Source organism: Furipterus horrens, unplaced genomic scaffold (assembly GCF_987537825.1).
Source record: "Furipterus horrens unplaced genomic scaffold, mFurHor1.1.pri manual_scaffold_11, whole genome shotgun sequence".
In the NCBI taxonomy this organism is placed as follows: domain Eukaryota; kingdom Metazoa; phylum Chordata; class Mammalia; order Chiroptera; family Furipteridae; genus Furipterus; species Furipterus horrens.
In genome coordinates this window covers 56,682,521-56,704,176 of record NW_028327181.1, presented here as the reverse complement: position 1 = coordinate 56,704,176, position 21,656 = coordinate 56,682,521, and the positions used below count along the sequence as shown (strand labels likewise).

Sequence of the window (21,656 nt, the reverse complement as noted above, 5' to 3'; positions counted from 1 at the left end):
CAGCCGCCTCCGCAGCTCTAAGTACTCTGCCTCTGCCGCCGGCGACACCAGCCCACCAAACCTGAAGGTCCCATCCCCGCGGCCCACCTTCCTTGCTTACACAAGTGACCTGCCCTTTGCCCCCACCCCTGGCTCCCATTGGCCGAGGGCTTTGCTAGCTGAAGCTCTGGGCTGCCATTGGCCGACAGGGCCGCCCATCCCGGCCTCGCGCTGCCCCGCTGGCTTTCTCCATCCCCGCGCCCGCCCACCCGCCTGCCCGGCCCCGGGAGTGCGTGAGGCTCCGGTACCATTGCTGCGGGCGCCCGGCTGCAGGCGCCCGGCGTCGGGGGCACTGGTGGCGGGCCCAGGAGGCCGCGTCCATGGGCGGGGCGGAGGTCCCCGGGGGCGCGCGGTGCATCCGGGTACCGTGGTGCGAGCAAAGGCCTGGCTCGCAACCCGGGGGACTGCATTCCAGAGGCAAGGGTAGTTGTTCCTCTCCCTTTCTCCTTCCCTTCGTCTCTCTGTAAAAATAAATGAAAGTCTTTACAAACCAAGTGTGTGCATTTCAAAAGCTTTCCTAGGCAACCCAAGACAAAGTAGACTACCTGAGGCATTTAGTTCACTTTATTCCCTACTTACACTAAAATAAACAGACCAAAGGCAGGCCTGCATAAAAGACTTCATCCTATCAATTATGTTGCTTAACAGAGTTATATTAATTATGACTCTTTCATATTGAATTCCAACACCTATCCCTTTTCATCTCCCATACCAACAAATCAGAAAAGCAAAACACAACAAAGAGATAACACCCATAGAGTCTACAATGAGCTTAGGACTTTTAATACTTTAAAAGTCTTTAGAGACTTTTAAAGAACTTTAAAGACTTTTAATAAAGAACGCAGCAGTTCTGCAGCCTGTCAGGAACAATCTCCAAGAAGAGTATAAAATGGAAATCATTTCTACTAAACAGTAATTGTTTTTAAACAACTCTATTTTGTTAGAACTTTATAAATGGTCGAAGGTTCACAGCAATCAAGCAAACAATGAATTTTTAAAAAGGCCACTGGAAAACGGTAGGAAAGCTTCGTGGCGGTTTTCCTTGCCCTTGTGCCACTCCTTCCCCAGCTTGGCTGTGGGCATGGAAACTGCATCCCCCAGTTCCCAGGGCGGGATCCTGGTCCTTAGGTCTGGAGAAAGCAGAGCAAGACCTCTTTGCTAATGATCGTGTAGGTCTGTTCTAAAGCTGCCTGCCCAGCTTGGCTGTGGGCATGAAAACTGCATCCCCCAGTTCCCAGGGTGGGACCCTGGTCCTTAGGTCTGGAGAAAGCAGAGCAAGACCTCTTTGCTAATGATCGTGTAGGCAGCTCTGTTCTAACGCTGTCTGAGAGCTCCCTGAAGGCTGGAAAAGCTACGGGCATTGCTGGAAGCCATTAAGCTGGCCAACAACCCGTAGCTGCCGGGACCAAAAGATCCTGGTGGAGGCATAATACCACAGGTGGCAAAATGCCTATGGGTGGAAATTGGGGAGAGAGCTTTTATTGGGAAATTAGAGCACTCAAAATCACCCATATATTTGGGGAATTCAGAAAGCCACATGCATGCGTCGGGGAAGAGGCTTGCTCAAAAATTACCTTTGAAGAAATAAGCTTTCACTTTGGGCTGGTCCCTGGGCTCAGTGCAAACCCGGCTGAGTGCTGAGGGACAGCCCTAACAGCCAATCTTCAAAGACTGAAAAAAAGTTTACTCTCTCATTTTCTGGCTCCTGGTATTCAAGGAGATCTCTGTCCAAACACTACCCGAACATACGCTGAGGAGCAGTCTTCAGTGACCACGCATAGCAACAAATACATCCTCTGTAAAAAGAGTTCAGTAAACCCCTGAAAAATGGACTACTATAACCTTCGACCATCACAAAAAAATAAGTCAAACCCTGGACAAGGGGAAGATCTGACTTCCAAAGTTACAGCATAAGAATAAGACACGCCATTTTCAAGAAGAAAATCACAAGGCATTAGTAAATTTAAAAAGTATGGCCCATTCAGGAATAAATATACTGACTGAAACAATTCCTGAGAAAGTTCAGGAAACAGACTAGTCAAAGACTTTAAACAACTCTTTGAAATACACTGGAAGAGCTTAGAGACCACAAAAAATTAAGACACAGCATACCTAAACTAATGGGATGAAGAAAAAGCACTTGTGAGAAATAATGTGCGCCAGTAAACACCTACACTAAGAAACAAAAACAAAACAAAACAAAACAAAACAAAAAAACTTGAACTCTGGCTGCGGTGGCTCAGTTGGCTGGAGCATCATCCCATAACTGAAAGGTCATGAGTTTGATTCCTGGTCAAGGCACACACCTAGGTTGTGGGTCCATTTCTTGGTCAATGCACGTACAAAATGTCAACCAATGGATGCTTCTCCCTCTCTCTCCCTTCCTGTCTTTCTCTAAAAAGCAATAAAACAATCATCAAGGGAGGATAGAAAAAAACAGAAAGAAAGAATAAAAGACTTGAAAAACACTATTAAACACTGAAGAAGAAGTAACCTTGACATCTTTCAAATTCTTCCAAAACAGAAAAGAAGGGAACTCTTCCTAACTCATTCGATGAGATCACCAGTTCTTTTTCCTACCAAGGCCAGATAAAGACATTCCCCCCCCCAATTATAATGGTCAGGATACATTTTAATGAACATAGATGAAAAACTTCTCAACAAGATACTAACAAACTGAGTCTGAAGCATGTACAAAGGTTTATATACCGTGAGCAAGTAGGACTTATCCTAGGAATGCAAGAAGGTCAGTATAAGAAAATCAATCCATACAATAGACACTAATGGAATGAAATTAATTACTGACCACCTCAATAGACACAGAAAAGGCATTTAACAAAATCTAATGCTCTTTCATGAGTGAAAAAATAAAAGTGAGAAAACCATAAGTAGATTAAAAAACACAAACAAAACAAAACACTGAGGAAACCATGAACAGACAGGAACTTCCTCAACATAATAAAGGTGACCTATGAAAACCCCACAGAAAACAACAAAATCAATATTGAAGGGCTGAAAGCTTTCCCACCAGGATCAGGAACAAAACAAGGGTTCCTGTTTTCACCACTGCTATTCATTACTACACTGAACTTCTAGCCAGAGCAAGTAGACAGGGAAGAGAAACAAAAGGCATCCAAATCGGAAAGGAAGAAGTAAAATTATATCACTGATGGTATGATTCCATATATCTATATCTATATATCGATATATAATATATATATATAAAATCTTTCAAAGAATCTACCACAGATCTACCTGTGGCAACAGCAAATGAAATGAGCAAATTTGCAGGTCATAAGATCAACATACAAAAATCTGTGTGTTTCTATACACCAGCAGTGACAATCCATGAAGAAAATTAAAGAGCAATTCCATTTCAATGGCATCTCAAAGAACTAAATACTGGAAATAAGCTTAACCAAGGAGATGAAAGTCTTGTACATTGAAAACTATAAAGAATGCAGGAAATCAATTTAAAATGTCCAAATAAATAGAACGGTATTCCGTGTTCATGGGTCAGAAGACAAATGATCGAGATAGCAATACTATGAGGACACATTCGATGCGATTTCAATCACAATGTCATCCCCCTTTTTACATAAATAGAAAAGCTGGTCATCCAATTCACATGGAATTGCAAGGAGCCCAAAATAGCCAAAGCAAAGTCAAAAAACAACAAAATTAAAGGGCTCCCACTTGTGATAAATATGTGCCCAGAATATGTGAAAAACCTTTCAATTAAAACAACAACAACAAGACAAAAACCGCCCATTTAAGTGGGAAAGACGCCTGAAGATTCTGCCCCAAAGAAAACCTGTGCATGCTAATAAGCATAGGAAAAGAAAATCCTCATTCATCACTAGGAAGCTACAAATCCATACCCCAAGGAGATACCAGTGGTTACCTATTAGAAGAGTTGGCATAAAAAACAAATGTTGACACTTGTCAGACCTTTCACGGCACGTGAATAAACAAACTGTGGTACAGCCATGCGACGAAATACAGGTCAACAAGAAAAAGTAACACACTGCTGATTTAAACAGGAATGAATCTTAAAGGAATCATTCTGAGTTCTTCTAAAATATCAATTCTAAACGAGTAATTGGGGCCCTGCAGCCCTACCAGAAGCAGAGGCGGATTGAAGGGTGGGCGCAGCGGGCGCGCACCCTGGGCCCCGACTTCTGAAGGGCCCCGCAAAACCCCAACTTGACACTTTCCTCTAATGACACCAAGTTTGCTTTCATTACTACGCTGCATAAAATATGGGAAATGCGGGTTTTTCTTTTCCCTGGCTCTCTCCTTGTTTTTAAGGGGCCCAACCAATATCTACTTCCCCGCCCGGGGCCTCCACCCGCCTTAATCCGCCTCTGACCAGAAGTCAGGAACTGCAGTGCTGAAGAGGGGAGGAGGCCGTCAGGCTGAAGGCCACTCCGGGGAGCAGGGGTCCTGGCCCGGCTGCCAAACCCAAGGGGCACCTTTGACATCAGCACCTGGGAGACTGTGCTCTACTTTTTTGTCCCTTCAAGTCATACAACATGACATAATGTAAGAGGAGAAAGTCGGCCATCACGGGGACGCAGATCCTTACCATTTCTGCTCCTCTTCCTTGGTTTCTCCCGCTGCCAGCTTCCTCCTTTCCCAGAAAGCCCACAAGGATTCCTCCTTCTTAACAGCCTGCACCGCGCCTTCATTTCCAACCTCCTGTTCTCTATGCAGCCTCTCTGACCCCAGTGAAGATCTTAGAATCATAACTCCCTCTCCTTCATCGTCTGGCCACTGAACAAAGCCTGTGCTGTGACGCTCTCTTGGGTTTCCTGGTTGTCTTTGTTGGGACAGCTCGCAGACAAAAGAGCCTGCGTTGGAGCTCAGAGTTGGGTTGATGGCCCCGTGGTTTTCTGGCAACGCGATGGTGGGGCCCTGACAGCAAGGCTTTTCCCACTAGAGCCAGAGAGGGGTCCCAGAGAGGAGAGCTAGGGAGCTGGGGTGGTGTCCATGGGGATCACCCCGCTGTCAGAGGCCGGCCTGGCAGCCAAGCCTGCAGATGTGCCCGCACCGACTGCCCCAGGGATTGGTAGGCTGGTGGTCTTCTGAGTTGTTGCCGTGTGCCCAGCAGAGGCAGGGCCCCTGGGGGTGGAGGCTGAGAGGGACACCACGGTAGAGGCCACCGTGCTGGTGGTGGTGGTGCCCAGCCCTTGGCTGGAAACATGGGAGCTCTGCTTGGGTGCAGGTCCGTGGGTGGGCACGGCGGCGGGCGCAGCAGCACCTCCGAGCATAGGCTTTTTCCCAGCGCTGGCGCCAGGGGTCGTGACCAGGGTGCCCTGGCGAGTTCGCTTCCGCGTGTTCTGTGCGGAGCTTCCCCCAGGGCGCTGGGTGGCCGTGCCAGACGGGCCTGGAGCCGATGACGAGGCGGCCAAGGCAGGCCTGGGGCCGGCGTGCGTTCCCGGGGGGGCCCGGGCGATGCTGCCCAGGGCTGGCTGGCCTACAGTGGAGACTGGGGCCTGGGCTGGGCCTGAGGCTGCCCGTTTTCTGCCTCGAGAGCTGGGTGGAGCCCCCGAGGGAAGTGCATAGGGAGCGGGGCTGGTGTCCATGGGGGTCACCCCGCTGTCAGAGGCTGGCCTGGGAGGTGGGCTGGTGTCCATGGGGGTCACCCCGCTGTCAGAGGCTGGCCTGGGAGGTGGGCTGGTGTCCATGGGGGTCACCCCGCTGTCAGAGGCTGGCCTGGGAGGTGGGCTGGTGTCCTTGGGGATTATCACCCTAATGTCAGAGGCTGGCCTGGCAGCCAAGCCTGCAGATGTGCAGGCCGAGGGGCTGGCGCTCAGCACAGAGGTGACTGGAGCACCGGCGGACACAGGGGCACTGAGGGCAGGCACAGGCTGCGGGCAGGAAGGCACAGGCTCTGGAGCCCCCCAGCCCGAGAAGGCCCACGCCTCACCAAGCAGAGCCCTGAGGATCCGCCACCGCGCTTCTCGGTCTCTGTCCAAATCTTCTGGGGTCACCCTGTACCCGGGGTCGGGACCTGGTGGCAGGCTTAGAGGGGGCCCTCGCCTGCGCGGGAGCAGGCAGACCTTCCTTTTGCGGCGCCTGGAGGGTGCTGTGTCCCCTCTGGTGGCACCCCGGCCCTGCTCAGGCTGGCTCAGCCTCCGTGGCAGGGCGGCAGCTGAGGAGGGAGCCCCAGGGCGCTGCTGCCTCAGCGTCTTCCCGGCCCTCTGGGGCAGCCCGGCGTGGCAAGGGGCGGCACGCCTCCCCCTCTCCATCGGAGGGCAGCCTCGGGTGGAGCTATAGGAGCTGGTGATGGGGTTCCTCTTCCTGCAAAGGCAGGGGGAGCCCCTCACGGAGGCCTGGGCCTTACCGCGCCTTCCGTCTTCCCGGCCCTGCACCTGGAGGGTGCCCTGCAGGGGCCCAGGCCTGAGCACCGAGGCACGGAGGCCTCCCTGGGCCCCTGGGAGCCTGCAGGTAGGCAGGGCTCCCTCACAGCCCTCAGCCTCACTCTCTGGCACAGTGGGCTGCCCCCCCTCCTCACATACCTCCTCCCCGTGTCCCCCACAGGCCCACTGGTAAAGGGACCTGAGGATCCCGAGCAAACGCCACAGGCTCTGGGGGATCCTCACACAGACACTCACGAAGGCTGCAACACCGCATGTGAGCAGGTGCTGGCGGGCTGGCCCTGCAGGAGGTGGAGGAGCAGGGACAACTGGGTGCCGCTGGCGGACCAAGGGAAACTGGCCACCTGGGGGAGCTCTGAGCTGGCCCCCTGGTCCCCAGGGCGGGGGGTGGGGGCAGAGTGCACTCAGGCAGTTGCCCATTGGGCGCGTCTGGGAGCTCTGTCCGGGAGCACAGAAACCGTCCTCAGCAGCCAGAGAGAGCTCGCCAAGAAGTATCCGTTGGGCTGTTGCCTGGATACACTTGGAACTCCCCGGAGGGGGGGCGCGGGGGGGGGGGGCACGTGGAGGGCCGGCAGGAGGAAGGCGCGCGCTCCAGCTTGCCCAGATTCTGTGGGAAGGGCGCGCCCACACGCCTCTCGAGGTCGCTTGGGGGCTTCCCCATCTAGGGCTGGGGGAGGGGCAGGCGCACGCGAACGGCTTCTGCCAATTACGCAGCCACTGCTCCTGCACCGGCCGCCCAGGCCCTCCTGTTACAGAAACAGGAGAGTCCAAAAACAAACCGCAGAGTTTGCAGCTGGGAGATAGGGAGCAGGAAGCAGCTTTCAGGATGCCCTTGCATGCCTGGAGCTAGTGGCTGGATACATTGTTGCAAAGATCCGCTTTACTTCCAAGACTCAGGGAGATGGGAGGGATCTTGGACTGTGGGCTGGTATGGAAGAAGCAGACCGAGCCTACTAGGGTTCTGTGAATGGTCAGGACGGTTTGCAACACCCACTGTGAGAGGACGCGGGGAGAGAGAGGACGCAGGGAGGAAGAGAGAAGCAGCTGCGGACATATTTTGGGCTGGCTCTGGCTCTAGGAGGCTCACTCTAAGGCTCTCTCTGGCCCTCACGCCCTCACTCTCTGGCTCTTGTGGGCTCCCTCCATCTGGCTTGGAGAAGGGATCTGCAGGCTGCTTTAAGAAGAGGCTCTTGCCAGACTGCTTTGAGAAGGAGAGGAGATCCGTGCGATTTGCAGGAAGAAGGCAGTTTCCAAGGAGGCTGAGAATCCAGGCGGTCCTGCATTGAGAGCTGGAGGGCACCACAGCACAGAAAGGACCTCCCCAATCAGAACTGAGTGATTGGCAGCTGCTGGTAAAGCTGAACTGTGCCTGGGAAGTAGGGAAACGGTGTTTCTGACTTTCCTAAGACTGGGCAGGTCTGGGAGGGGGAGGCAGGGCTTTGTGTAAATAAACAATTCTTTTCCTTTTCACCAAACTCTGGTATTCAGAGTTATGATTCTGGCGGCGGGCAGTCGGACCCCTAACTAAACAGCCCGTGGGTTCTGTTTCAGTCGGAGCAGCCCACGGGTTCTGTTACACTCCGCTGGCCTCTCCCACCTCCGCCGCTGGGACCACCGCTGCCGCCGCCGCTCCCGCTCCTGCCGCTGCCACCCACCGCCTCCGCCACCGCCGCTGCTGGGAGTACTCTGCTGGCCGCGACACCAGTCCACCCAACTTGAAGGTGCCATCCCCGCGCACCACCATACGAACTGACCTTACGCCCTGCCCTTTGCCCCCGCCCCTGGCTTCCATTGGCCGGGGGCTTTCTTTGGTAACCTGACCTGACCATAGTCTCCAGGGAGGCAGAGCTCCTGTGTTTTGTCACCAGTATGTCGCTAGCATCAGGGGCCATGATGACACAGGATAGGCGCCCAAAATATAATGGATGAAATGAAAGGGAACCAGGCTGGAGGCGGACACATGGAGGCTTGTCTGGCTGTTGGACGTGAGCTACGTCGGTCCCAGCTGAGGCAGGTCCATGAAGCCATGGGAGGGAGAGAGAGAAGGGGCTGAGCACCACCAAGAGCTGGAAGGAGAGCCAGCCCAGGAACCACAGAGCCAGCTGGGGAGGAGTCCAGGGGGGGAAGCTTCCCGGTATCAGGGAGGAGGAGCAGGGTTCAAGAAGGAGAGAGTGTCCTTGTGCAGAGCTGTGGTTTGGTGAGAACTGTCCTCACGATGATGACCTTGGTGAAGAAGGGTCACCTGAGAGGGCCGAGGGGGCAGAAGCAGCGGGGTGGGGAGCAGAGGAGAGGGATCTCGGCTCAGAGGGCTGTGTGGGTAGGAAGGGACTCGCTGGACTGAAGTCACAGGAGCGAGCTGCGGTGGACCAGGAGGCGGGACAGGATGGGACAAAGAAGCCGCTCCTTCCTCTGGCTGAAGGCAGGCTGGGGATGGGCCAGCTAATGCGGAGGGGCCAGTGGGCTGAGGAAGCCCTCTCTTGGCGTTGACATCCAGGGCTGGGTAGGGAAGTAAAAGTCGGGAGGAGTTTCTTTGGAGGGTGGGGAGCAGAGAGAACATGTGGGGCCAGAGCTGCGTGGTTCTGTTTCTCCAGAAGCTCTCAGCAGCCAGCATATAGAAATGGAGAAGGTGCTCGTAGAGGATTCCCGGCGGAGGTGTAGCGGGGGGTGTGGGAGGAGGGAGAGGGGCTGGAGAATGCAAGGTGGAGGGGAGGGAACACAGGGAGGTGCCCAGGCAGGGGAGGAGGGGGCAAGGCAGGAGAGGCATACAGAGAACTCAGGGGTGGGTAAGGCTGCAGTGGCTGTAAGAGACAGAGGAGGGAAGGAGTGGGGTCAGCGTGGGAGAGCGAACATTCAGGGTTCAGAGGGGCCGTTCTGGGTTCAGTCTTGGAGGTGACAGTCACTGCAGACCTTGAGGAAGATATCCCAGTGATGGTGGGACTTAGGAGGAAGAAAAGCTGTGACCTGGGACGAGGAGTCTCCAGCGAACTTGAGGGGAGGGAGAGGGGGAGAAAAGAAGATGACATTGATGGGGGGCTCAGAGTGAGGCTCAGCGAGGTGGTGAGCACCTCAGAGGAGGTGAGGCGGTGTCCCGGTGGGGTGGGCGAGGGTCTGGAGGTGACCCTGGAATGAGGAGGAGCCGACAGTTCTCTGAACTGGGATGAGGCTTCTGGGGAGGATGTCTGACCAGCCAGCAGCAGGCTGCCGCCGTGAGGACGGCACAGGGTTGGGGGCCAGACAGAACTGGCTCCAGCCCTGTCCCGTGATGTGTCTGCCTGGCTCTCAGCTCCTTGGTCCACAAGGGAACACTTTGCCCCATGTTGCACAGCCTACCGTTTGTGCTGCTCAGCTCAGAGTGTGGGGTGCAGGGTAGGGGCGGAGAGGGGAGGCCACTGCAGGGTGGACCCATGGCTTGGATGCTTTAGTGTGCAGATGGAGGGTCCCCCAGGAGGAGTTTCCAGGGGGATGGTCTAGGAATCCTTTGGGGGTGGTTTGCCTGGGCCTCCCTCTCCCTCCATGAGCGGCTCTGTGTTTCAGTGCTTCATCAAAATCAGCGCTGCCTACGGCTCCACGAAGGACATCTCCGTCTACAGCGTGCTGGGCCTGCCCCCCTCCCAGATCTTCATTGTGGGCCGGCCCACCAAGAAGTACCAAACCCAGTGCCAGGTGGGTGGGGCTGGGGGGTGGGGCCCAGGGAGAGGGTAAGGGGGAGTAGAGTAGGTGGTTATTCCTTTATTTGTTCATTCCTTAATCTGCTTCATTCATTCATTCATTCATTCATTCAACAAATACTACTGGGCACCTGCCTGGAAATGGGTCCTGTATTGGGAGCCAGGGAGAGTCCCTGGTGGAATCGCATGTTATGTCATCCAGTCTAGTAGGGAGATGGAAAAATCTGCAGACAGTGACAGCACAGTGTGGCAAGAGCCAAAATGGGGGAGCGCAAAGGATGGTGGGGCCCCAGACAAGAGCAGCTCTGCTGGACGGGCAAGGCTGGTTTCCAGGAGTGTGAAGAAATTGTCCTAAAAGGGCCTGAGGCTGGAGGAGCGTTTGTGACAGAGGCAGCAGCCAAAGCAAAGGTCAGGAGGTGACAGAGAACATGTATACTCTGGGAACTGCAAGTGACAGCTTGTCTGAGTGTGATGGGGGGGGGCGAGCAGGGGCGGGGCTGAGGAGCGGCGAGAGCTCTGGGCTGACGCTGCATCCCGCTGGAACTCTTAAGTTGCTGTGATTCAGAGAGGCCCCTCTGGCTGCAGGTGGGAGGGGCATGGGAGGGTGCGGCAGGGCAGTGGCCTGGAGGAGAGAAGTGGGAGGTCCAAGAGGCATTTCTAGGCAGAATGGACTGGCTTTGCTCACGAACGGATCCAGATGTGCAGGGTGGCACCCATTTCTGGTGTGGTGACCTGGTGCCATTATTGGCATTGAGAAGCAGATTGAAGGGAAGTTGATGAACTTTGGGGCATGTTGAGAGTGAACTTGGAGAGTGGCCAGCAGGTGAGGGTCAGAGGATGGGGATTCCACAGTGAGGATCCCCAGAGCAGCACTGATCTCACATTTGAAACGAGCTCGTGGGTCATGTGGGGGGTCTTGTTTAAGGGCAGATTCTGATTCTGCAGGTCTGGGGTGGCGCCTGAGAGCCTGCCTGCAATGGCCCAGGTCCACACTGTGAGCAGCGTTGGAGCACACAGTGGGAGGATTGGCAGGAAGGGCAGTTGTGGGGGCCATAAAATGGCTAAGTTCCATGGGGTGCAAGGTGGATGATGGATGGGAGAGACTTAGGCTTTGGGGTTTTAGTGAAAGCGACAAGGATGGGAGTTCCACCCTCGTCAAGAATCAGAATTCTGGAATGCCCCACAGGTACAGACGTAAGTGCTCAGTTGTGCAGAGCAGGAGGGCGAGCCTAGAATGGTAGCGAGCTCCCAGTTTCCTGGGGGTTCCACGGAGAGGCTGCAGACCCCAGGGTCGGGTGCTGGAGAGGCTGGGGTGTGGCGGGACGGACCAGAGGCCTGTCCCCGCCCGGCTGGCCCGACTCCTGTCCCCTCCGCAGTTCCTGAGCGAGGGCTACGCCGCCCACCTGGCCGTCCTGGAGGCCAGCCACCGCTCGCGCCCCAAGAAGAACAGCTCGCGGATGATCCTGCGCAAGGGCAGCTTCGGCTTGCACGCGCAGCCCGACTTCCTGCGGAAGCGCAACCACCTGCGCAGGACCATGTCGGTGCAGCAGCCGGACCCGCCAGCGAACCCCAAGCCCGAGCGAGCTCAGAGCCAGCCCGAGTCCGACAAGGACCACGAGCGCCCCCTGCTGGCGCTCAGCTGGGCGCGCGGGCCCCCCAAGTTCGAGTCGGTGCCCTGAGGGCCGGGCGGTGCGCAGAGCAGGGGATCTTACCAGGCTGCTTGCGGGGAGGGGCTGCCTTCTCTCCGACACAGGCCTTTTCCTGCCTTTTTCCTCCCGTGTCTGTCCAGCAGTGTCCGACCACAGGGGGGTGGGACCCTACCCGGCCTTGCGGCGGGGAGCTCCCTAGGCTGCAAGAGGGTGAGATGCCCTGGTCTCAGTGCAGCCACTGCTGCCTCCCCGGTGCCTGTGACTTCAAGCCCAAGTCAGGGCTAATGTCCGTGTAGTGCGGGGCGCAAGCGTGCCCGGAGTGTTTGACAAAGTCGACCACCTTTCTGAGTTCTCCAGGCTTCCGCTGTAATGCTAGGCAGGCCCTAAGGGCAGAGGCCCCCAGACCCAGGATCCACAGCGCTTGGCTTCTTGGCCGTCTGGTGCAGAGGCGAGTGGCATTGGCGCCTGCCCTCCCTGTGTTGTCCCTGTGACGTCCTGAGTCACCATCTTGGGCCTGGCTCTCCTATGACGAAGTGGCCATTTTCTGAGCAGGAGAGGATGCTCCCTGGGCCCATCCTATGTTCAGGTGTGTGTCCACGGCCCAGGGCGGGACGGGTCTGGTGCTGACGGTTTGTCCTCCCGCAGCTGTTCATGTCTCGCCTTCCTGTTCTTAGAATCTTCACTGTCCTCCCGTGGCCCTTGAGGACCTTGGTTCCTCTTTCTGGAGTCCTCTGTGGTTCCCTCCCCTGTGAGGCTGCAGCCGTGGCCTCTGGCCTAGTTGGGCTAGCTGTGAGCCCTTGAGCCAGTTGCTTGCCCTTTCTGGGCCCTGCCTTCCTGATGTGATTGAGGGACCTCCCCAGCCGACATTAGATTGGTGCAAGTTTTTGACTCCTAGGCTGTCTGGCACTTCTGCCCCCTGAGGCTTTCAGGCCTAAGAGCTCCTCAGAGTGCCCAGTGATCCCTACTGACCCCACAGTCTGAGAGCAGGGCTCTGGGTGGGCTGGGGGGAGCAGTGATTACCCCACTACTTCAAAGGAAGCCCCTGGGGTAGGGGGAAGGGGTCCCTACTCCATGGAGAGGTTTGTTTACCTTGATGCCCAAATCCAGTGTCCCCGGGACAGAGACCTCCTCCCAGAGAGCACTGATCTGGCTCCTCCTCCCCACTCTGCCCAGACTGATTTCTCCCCTTTGGCTGCTGGAAGGCATAGAGCTGAGGTCCTGGAGTTCTGGGGGTTCATGTCGTTTTGGCTCAAACTGTTGTATTCTCTTTCCTTCCCTCTGCCACTCAGCTTGGTTTGGTGCCCAAAACTTCCTCCTGGGCCCGCCCCTGAGGTTGGTTGGGCTTAGCTCTCGCGGGGCCCCTCAAAGCCGATCCAGGCCCCCTGCTGCTGGGCTTCTGGCCTGGGCACTGGTCTCCTGCAGCCTGGGCCGGCCTCTGAGCCCCCTTGTGCTGTCACTGAGGCGGCTCAGTTCTTTCAGCCTGGGCTCTGTGTCAAGGGCCAGGCCACCCCGGGGCCCAGACGTCTGTATACACAGCAGGCACCCATGTCAGCTCAGTGTCGCTTCTGCTCAATGTCTACCTCTTGCAGTTCCCATGTAACCAATGTGCTCCCCCACAGCAGCTGCTGGTGGGGGTGGCTGGCACCACTGGCAAACGAGGTCCCCTGCTGGGGCTGGAAGGGGGGGGTGTTCAGGCTCCCAGCCCTTAACCCTGCTCTCTCTACTAGAAATGTGTCTTCTCTAGCCTGCCCGCTCCTGCCACATCTGCCCCACCTGTCCGCCAGCTCTCTGCTTCACTTTCAGTCCCGCATCTGCATACAGCAGCACCAAGTGCTGGCAAATCTGGTGGGGAGGAGCGACCCCTGGCCCCCTCTCTGGTCCGGCCTCCTTTCCGGTCCTGGTGGTTCAGTCTTTCCTGGCTCTCCATATAAGGCACCAGCTCATGTGGCATAGCCACCTCACCCCCAACCCTCCCCTTCCTTTCCAGAATATCCCCTGAATGAAACCTGGGCAGACTTAGTCTGGTTCTCTGAAACTCCACCATCTCCTTTTTGCAGAAGACACTGATGTATAACTCTCAAATCATAAAATAATTAGCGCGAGATACTTCTCCCCTGGTTCGATTCCCTCTGCCTTTTCTGAGAACCCCAGGCTTGGAGCAGGAGCGAGAAAGCATGCTAGGGCGCTGGGGAGTTTTGAGTCCACGTGAGCAGGGTTGTGTGATTTTGGGGGTCGGTGCTGGGATGCGGGGCCTAGCAGGAGGCCACACCCCCTTCCTTTCAGGAGCTCTGGATCAGGTCTCCGAAGACTCACCCCTGCGCTGCTGAAGGTGTACAGTCATGAGCTGTTGTGAATGTTCGCTCTAGGAGCTTTAGTGGGCATGTGACTGCATGTGACTGAGTGTGTGTGCAGTTCTGTGTAGCGACAGACGCAGACCACGCTGGGCTCAGCGCTGCTTTCACAGCAACGGTAACCAGTATGCACTTCCTCTCCTTACTGATGGTTTGTTCAGTTCTGTTCGTGCAGTGATGTTGGAGAAAAACAAAGTGGTGTCATTGTCTGGAGGGGCTGCTGCCCGTCTCCGAGTAGTTCTGTGACCCCCCCCCCACTGGCTGTTTTCCAGGGAATCCTCCCTCAGGAGTTGGAAAGCAGGCCTCCCTGCCTGACCAAAGCGTCCTGTTTCTCGTGTGGCATGTTTGTATTCCCAGCTCGGTGGCTGTCCTCACAGATGGCCTGCCTGCCACCTTTCTCTTCGTTCACCCTGGTGGGGTTCAGGGTGCACCCGCGGCCGGGGCCTGCTCTTCTGGCATCATGGGCTTTTTTTAAAGAGTGTGATTCCTCCCTCAAGCTCCACAACCTTTTAAAAATAAAACAGGAGACTTTCATACATTCGGATGAATGGCCCTCCTGCCTGGATAGTGGGCCAGAGGAAATAAACATGTTTGAATCCCAGTATTCAGATTCTGGGGAAGGGTTGTGGGCTCTCTGAAAGAGGGGAGGTGGGGTCTCATGGCTTTTTAAGTCATTTTACCACTTGGAGCCCGAACCCATGCCCAGAAGTGTCCCGCAGACAAAAGATGGAACCAACGTTGAAGTGAAAGCTGGGCCCGTGGCAGAGTCCAGTGTGGTGTGGTTTTGCAGGGATGCTCTTCCACCCCGCCCCGGGAGGGGCCCCCAACTGTGAAAGAGCCTAGCAGCTGACCCCGCCTTAAACAACCAACTTTCCCACTGAGTCCCCGGGGGTTTGGGTGCCAAGTGCACTGGAAACCTATTCTCTTTAGCTCAGCCACAAGAAGTCACCTCCCTCCTCCCGCTCGCTCTGGGCTCAGGGGAACTTTCTTAAAAATTATATTTAGGGTTAAGTCCAAGCAGCGAGGCCTGGTCTGGGTCCTGCTCTTTTTGCTAAGAAACCAATAGGGTGGTTGGGAGAAATAGCAGTTGAACCCCACTCTTGTTGGGACAAGGAGTGGCAGGGGACACCAAGGAGGGGCAGGACAGGAGGGCGGCTCGCTCATGGGGAACCCCACCCTTGGACCCCACGTCCTTTTCTATTTGTTCACTCGGTGGTGCCAGCCTGTCTGATCTTGTCCGTGGTCTGACCGTTCCTAAGTGTGTGACTCTCAGCATCTGTGGTGGCTGGTTCTGTGATGAGCAAGGTTTATTATATTCTTCATGGCTGCCTTGTACAAAATCCGTTGGGAAAGAAAACGTAAAATACCAGATTTCTAACAAGACAAAAACAGCATTATGGAGTTATAAGATTTTTACAACTGGTCTTTGATTTTGATGTGAGCCGGTTTTTAACTTTCAAACGTTGTCACTTAAATAAAAACCTTATTTGCCTTTAGAATATGCTTTGCTCTGAATGACACCGAGAAACCTTTCCTGTTACTCCTGGTCTCCCGGACCTGTGGGCGGGCTGGCTGGGAGTGAGCGTGGATGAGGGGAACAAGGCTTGGCTCCACACCATAGACGGAGGGAGGGCGGGGGCAGGTGACAGAGAAGGGATGCCAAATACGGAGAGAGTCTTTATTATGAAAAGCACTGTTAATGAGGAAAGGTACACACTAGTTTCTTTCTCATAAAATGACAAAGCAGATATTTAAAGTAACTTACAAAGGGCAGGAGCTGTCCTGAGCAGTGCTGCTCCTCCCTGGCACCCACAATGCTGAGAATATAAATAGGTACCCATGGGCCCCGTGTTGCAGAGCCTGAAAATCTCTCCCATCCCTTCTCTCTCTTTTTTTTTTTTAAGGTATATTTTTTAAAAAGATTTTATTTATTTATTTTTAGAGAGAGGGGAAGAGAGGGAGAAAGGGAAAGAAACATCAATGTGTGGTTGCCTCTATGCGCCCCCAACTGGGGACCTGGCCCACAACTCAGGCATGTGCCCTGACCGGGAATCGAACCGGCAACCCTTTGGTTCTCAGGCTGGCGCTCAACCCACAGAGCCACAACAGCCAGGGCTCCCATGCCTTCCTTTGGAGCAGGGATGGGAGCTGGTTCCCAATACCCTGGCACTGGTAACATGGGGTGACTCCTCGCAGATCCCATTCCTGGGTACACAACTCAGTGCTTAGTGCTCAGATACCTTCTGGAGCCTGCACTTCATGTTGCAAAAGACACAATCACAAGGCTCAAGTGTGGGGGCATCTCAAAGCCCAAAAGGGGAGTAGGATGAACACCCCCCCCTACCCCTCCCAAGTCTCTTGAGCCACCCTTGGGCTGGGGCAGGTAGTCTCTGCTGGGCTCAGATGTGGCCCAGGGGGCACTGCTATGTCCTAGAGACTTCCTCCAGGAACTCGAGGGGAGGCACGGACCCTAGGTGTGGGGACATGGGGGTCAGGTGTTGCTTTCTTCCTGCAAGACAGAGCTCAGGACAGGGGAAGTAAGGATACCATAGCATTCCCCCAAAATGAGGGGCTGGAAGGGGACAGGGTCAGGAAGGTGAGCAGCTCCAGCTCCAGGCTGGCAGGAAGACTGTACTTCCCATCCTGCTGGCCATCAGCTCTGTGGGTTTTTCCAGAAGACTCGGTTCTCCAAATATGCATATGTGCTCACGTGGGAGGAGGAGGGGAGGAAGCAGGGGCCCCTGAGAGCGGTGCTTGGTGCTCGGGAGGATGCCGTTACCTGAAGGGCACTGTCCTCAGTCACGAAGGAGAGAGACAGTCATGTCACCGCTAGAGACAGGAAAGCAGGAGAGACAGATACCATTGGGTGCTTCATGCTCCGGGGGGCCCTCCCAACTCGGAGGCCCCACCGAAAAGCCCGTCATGGCCATGTACAAATGGCTCCAAGCTCGGGCAGCTCCAGACCCAGGATCTGCCCTCACGACGGGGTCCTGAGCAGACAGACCAGGAGCTCCAAGCAGCCATGCAGCTTTTCCCAACTCCATGGGCAGGCCGGGCATCAGGGAGCCATGGCGAGTGTCGGAGGCAGGGCAGGCCTTTCAGGAACCAGGTACCAGTCTGGTGCAGTTCCGCGTGATGGACAAGGGCCATATATATCCGGGGTGCATCCTTAACCACCGCCCCAGCCCCAATTAGGTCTTTTGTGCCCTCTCGTGTTGCAGGTAAAGAGACCAAGGCTCAGAGGAGGGGAGGGACTGGCCAGGGTCACACAGTGGGCCAGAGCCAGAGGCCTGCCTAAAAAGGAGGACCCTCCCAGCCATTTCCCTCTGAAGCATGGGAAGCCAGCTTACCTCTCTTCAGCCACAATGGCCACATCCAGCTCCTGGGACAGCTTCTGGAGATGTTGGATTCCTGCCCCCACAGGCTCTAGGTCGCTGTCAGACTCACTGAATAGAAGGAAAAAGCCACAGGCACCAGTGACTAGTTGGAAACCTGTGGCAGGAGCCCCTTTCAACCCAGCACTGCAGCCTGGGGTCTATGGGGGCTGGTCATCCCCCTAGAACCTCACTCCAGGAAGTGACATCAGAGCAACTTAGAGCAGCTGGCAGAAAACGGATGGATTGAGGCTCATGAGGTCAAGGTCAAGGGCAGGTGATCCTGCAAAAAGGTGAGCCCTGCTCTTCCTCACTTGGGGCTCAGTCCCAAGATGGCTGCCAAACTGGTGTCCAGGCTCACTAGGAGGCTTGGGAGAGTGTGATACAGACAGAGCTAAGCTCACCTCTTCCTTTTGCAGATGGGGAAACTAAGGCCCTAAGGGCTTCCCCGGCTCCCTGAAGGGGGGGTGTGGGGGGGGGGGCCCAGGAGTTGCCCAGAAGCCATTGGACCATTAACGCTTTGGGGGCAGGGTGCTCTTCTGCTTACCTGGGTGAGCAGAGGGGCTCTGTAGAGGAGTAGGGGCTCCGGAAGGCGGCCTCCCTCTTGGACCTCCGCAGTGGGTATGCGCGTGGGCCCACGTGGGTGGAGAGGCAGTGATGCTCTCTCTCCCAGGGGCTCAGACTTGAGCGGACAGTGGTGGGTCCAGACAGCCGGGTGCTCCTCTGGCTCATGCTGCGACCTGTGGGGCTATTGCCCTTCTGCGTCTCCCTCTTCCTCCTCCTGGCTTTCACCTGGGTTCCCACCAGCCACTTGGAACCGCTGTGGCAGGACTCCTGGATTCTCTGAGACAGGTACGTGGAAATGTGAGCACAGATAAGCCAAGGACAAGCACCCTAGTCTCCAAGCCATACCTCCAGCCCCTCCACCTATCAGCTGTCCTGCACACACAAGCAGCTTTTAGTCTCAGCGGCGAGGGATATGGGTGATGCCATGTGGCATGGGTCCTCTGCCAGGGCCCAGTTTAGAGCCCCCAGGGTATGAGTGCAGGGGTCAGCGGCAGAGCCACTCTGGCTCATAGAGCCTCCATTCACCTAAATCCGAACCCTCTTTTGGGACACAGACTAATCCAGAGACTCGAGGGCAAAGCCTGCTCTCCAGGATACCATGGGATAATTTGTCCCTCTGCTTCTGGTCTTACTCTATTCCATCCTCCACACTGATGCACAGAGATCATCTCAGGGGCAGTTCTTATCATGACACTCAACTGCTCCACACCATTCTAGGGCTGCTCATCGCCCACAGAGTCAAGCCCTAAGCCCGAGCCTTTCACACCAGCTGGACGACGGCTGTGCCTCCACTTGGAAGTCCGCGGTCATCTCACACCCAACGTGAGTGACAGCTTCCTGCCCAAACATGTCATCTGACACCAAACCCTTCCAAATCTACCTTCTGAGCAGCTCTCAAAGTTGCTTACTCCTCTGCAAGTCCAGGCCCCCAGGTCCCATCATGGAAAAGTCCCTTTTCCATCAAGTAGCTGGAGAACAAGTTCTAATATGCTAATTAGACCCGGTTCCCACGCTGTTATAAAGTTCTTCCCACTGGCTCCAAGACTACCGGTATCTCTCGGGAGTGTCGACACCTTGGGCACTCTGGGCGCCTCTCACTGCCCTGCCTTGCTCTCTGGCCACACCCAAACCAAGCTCCTGCCAGCTCTCTTCACTTTCTCCATCTCCCTCGGCTCTGAGTCTGGACTCACACTAGTCCCCCGGTCTTACGTGCTCCTCGTTCTTCCCCTTTCCTGAGTGAATTCCATGGAATGACCTGCTCAGGGAAGGCTTCACCCACTAAGCTTGTTTTGGGTGTCCTCTCACCATGAGCTACTTGCTTACAATTTCATCTTGTGTTGTGGGGATGTTTCCTCGAGGACACTGTTCTCGTTCACTCACTCAACTGTTTGTTGAGCACCTACTAAGTGCCAGGAACTATTCGGGGTGCTGGGGACACACCACTGAACGAATAAAGTCCTTGTCTTTATGGCACCTATGCTCTTGGGGGCTCCTTAAGGCAGCACTGGACCTGGACATGGTCAGCATACCTGGGACACGGCACCCCAGGCGTTCTTAGCTGAGGGAGCTGCAGCCTGCAGGCCCTGCTGCTCCGGCTCTGGGGTTTCCAGGCGTGTCCAGGAGGGGCCCGGCCCCGCGTTGAGGCTGACTGCTCTGAGCGGCGGCCTCCCTTGGAATTGTCTGCAGAGGCAGCCCAGGGCTCCCCTGGAGGTCTCCAGATGGTCAGCCGCGGGCTGCAGCACCTCATTCTCCTGCAGCTGCTCGTGGTCCTGTAGAGATCTCCTGCAAATGGAGACACTCATGCCTGGCCACCGAGAGGCCATCTGCCTGGCCAAGAGTCTGTTCTGTCCGCCAGACCCTGGGGAGGAGGTCAAAAGGCAGGTCAGCAAGGCATCCTCCACCCCATTCTCAAGCTCCACTGAGACAGACCCTGGGTGAAGGAGAAGCAGGCTGGGGAGGGGTGCACTTGGCAACTGTGGGTTCGAGGAGGAGGTGCTTCCTGAAACGTGGAGATGGTCAACAAGGCCCAGAAGAGGGCAGAGGCTGAACAAGGCTGGTCAGCGTTTCCTGCGGCCCCTTGTCTAAAACAGCTGTCTCTCCATCCCAGCCTCCTCTCTGCCAAGGTCGCCTCAGGCCGGGAGGGAGGCGGTCATGATCAGCCCTCCTCGAGCCTCAGCAAATGGGCCCAGCGCGCGATCAGCGCCTCTTTTACAACTTGCCCTGACCCAGTGCGCTCCTGCCGACACCCTGGCCGGCGGGCCAGAGCCCCGGATTTCCAACTTGCAATACCCAGACGCCCCACACGCGTGCCTGTCCTGACTAGACACCTCCTCGCCCCCGCGGTCCAGGTCTCTTCTGAACAGAAGCCCCACGATGCCCCGGCCTGCACTCACCCAGGAGCTTCCACGGTCACCGGACGCCGAGCACAGATGCACCTCGCCCACCCCAGCTGATTTTTGAAACTCCGCGCGGACCCGCCCCCTGGCTCTGTTCTGATAGCTGATTGGCTCCGTCCCCGCCCCGCTGTCGCACCAGAGATCCCATTGGCTCTCTGCTCTTGAGGCCGCGAATCTCGCTCTCATATTTGCCGGGTTGTCCCCATTCATCCCTAAGGACACCCGCGGGGCTGGGTGTGGCGTGACGCTGCCTGATGCTCTGTGTCCGCGGGTCCCGCCTCCGTCGCCGCTGGATTCCTCCGCCGCCCGCAGGCTCGGCCCCGGCGCCACCTCCCGGACGCCCGGCCGCAGGCCGCCGGGGCCCCTCCTAGAACTGCAGGGAGTTCTGGCGGGTCTTACTGGGCGGGGCGGAGGCGGGGCCCCGGGCGCTTCGGGACCCCCTCCCACCCAGCTTGGAGGTCTCAGAGGTTTTGTCACAAGGAACTGGGGGCCTGAGTTCCCGTGGAGGTTTTGTTTCAAACTTCCCTCTTGACCCTCTGCCTTCCTGAGACAAAGCTTTGCGCTCGTGTTCCCCATACTCGCCATCCCCCGTTCTACCCCCTAAAAATGCATCCTGGAAGAGCGGACAGTTGGGAGCACACCTCCGCTCCCTCAGCTCATTGACCTCTTCCCTCTCTCCAGTCGAATGCCTCCCTCCCCTTAGCATCCAAACGAGCGAAAAATTATGACATTTAGAAAACACCCCGCTCCCTGTCCTTCCTTTATTGGATCCCCCCCCCGCCCCCCCAGCCACTGTTGCTGAGGGGCTCCTTGAAGCTCTGTCCTTAGTCTCCTCTTCATCTCTGGGTGATTACACCCACCCCTCTGGCCTCGGTTACTGCCCCCACCTCCCCCCGCGCCCCCAACACACGCGGGATGGTGAGAATCCTGAACACATATGGGACAAGTTACATGCACCAAGAACCTGCGTCAAGCACTTTATTATTATGAACTCATTTGATTCTCCTTGCAGCCTAAGACTAGATGAGGAGACTCAGGTATGGAGAGGTTGTGTTTGTTCCCAGTTTGCCACAGTTATTATGTAGCAGTTAGTATGTGTACACAAGCCTGCCACTCTGTGCCCAGGGTCCATGCCTCTCACCACTGCACCTCACTGCCTCCGCTCAGCCTGCACCTCTCCCAGACAGGTGCGTTTAACCACTTCCTGGCCGCCCAGCTCCTCCTGCGCT

General features: G+C 56.1%; 2 protein-coding genes across 3 annotated transcripts; one reads left to right on the top strand and one right to left on the bottom strand.

Moving 5' to 3' along the window:
* Positions 1-359: 359 nt before the first annotated feature.
* On the top strand, positions 360-11,963 carry LOC149997792 (membrane-associated phosphatidylinositol transfer protein 3-like). The gene is made up of 5 exons (XM_090257506.1): positions 360-409; positions 6,586-6,593; positions 7,974-8,143; positions 9,957-10,085; positions 11,467-11,963. The coding sequence occupies exons 1-5, from the start codon at positions 360-362 to the stop codon at positions 11,767-11,769; spliced, it is 660 nt and encodes a 219-aa protein (XP_090113632.1). The 3' UTR covers positions 11,770-11,963.
* A 4,016-nt stretch (positions 11,964-15,979) lies between these two features.
* Positions 15,980-20,488, bottom strand: LOC149997791 (protein PIMREG-like). Of its 2 annotated transcripts, XM_090291092.1 has the most exons (5): positions 20,425-20,488; positions 19,561-19,889; positions 18,012-18,307; positions 17,441-17,536; positions 15,980-16,919 (listed from the first exon to the last, which is right to left on the bottom strand). In XM_090291092.1, exons 2-5 carry the CDS (start codon positions 19,852-19,854, stop codon positions 16,886-16,888), a joined length of 720 nt encoding a protein of 239 aa, XP_090147218.1. In that variant the 5' UTR covers positions 19,855-19,889; positions 20,425-20,488; the 3' UTR covers positions 15,980-16,885. The 2 variants fall into 2 exon arrangements, 1 of the variants encoding a protein (XP_090147218.1); XR_016513962.1 differs by lacking the exons at positions 15,980-16,919; positions 17,441-17,536; positions 19,561-19,889 and having other exon boundaries at positions 18,243-18,307.
* Between the last annotated feature and the right edge of the window lie 1,168 nt (positions 20,489-21,656).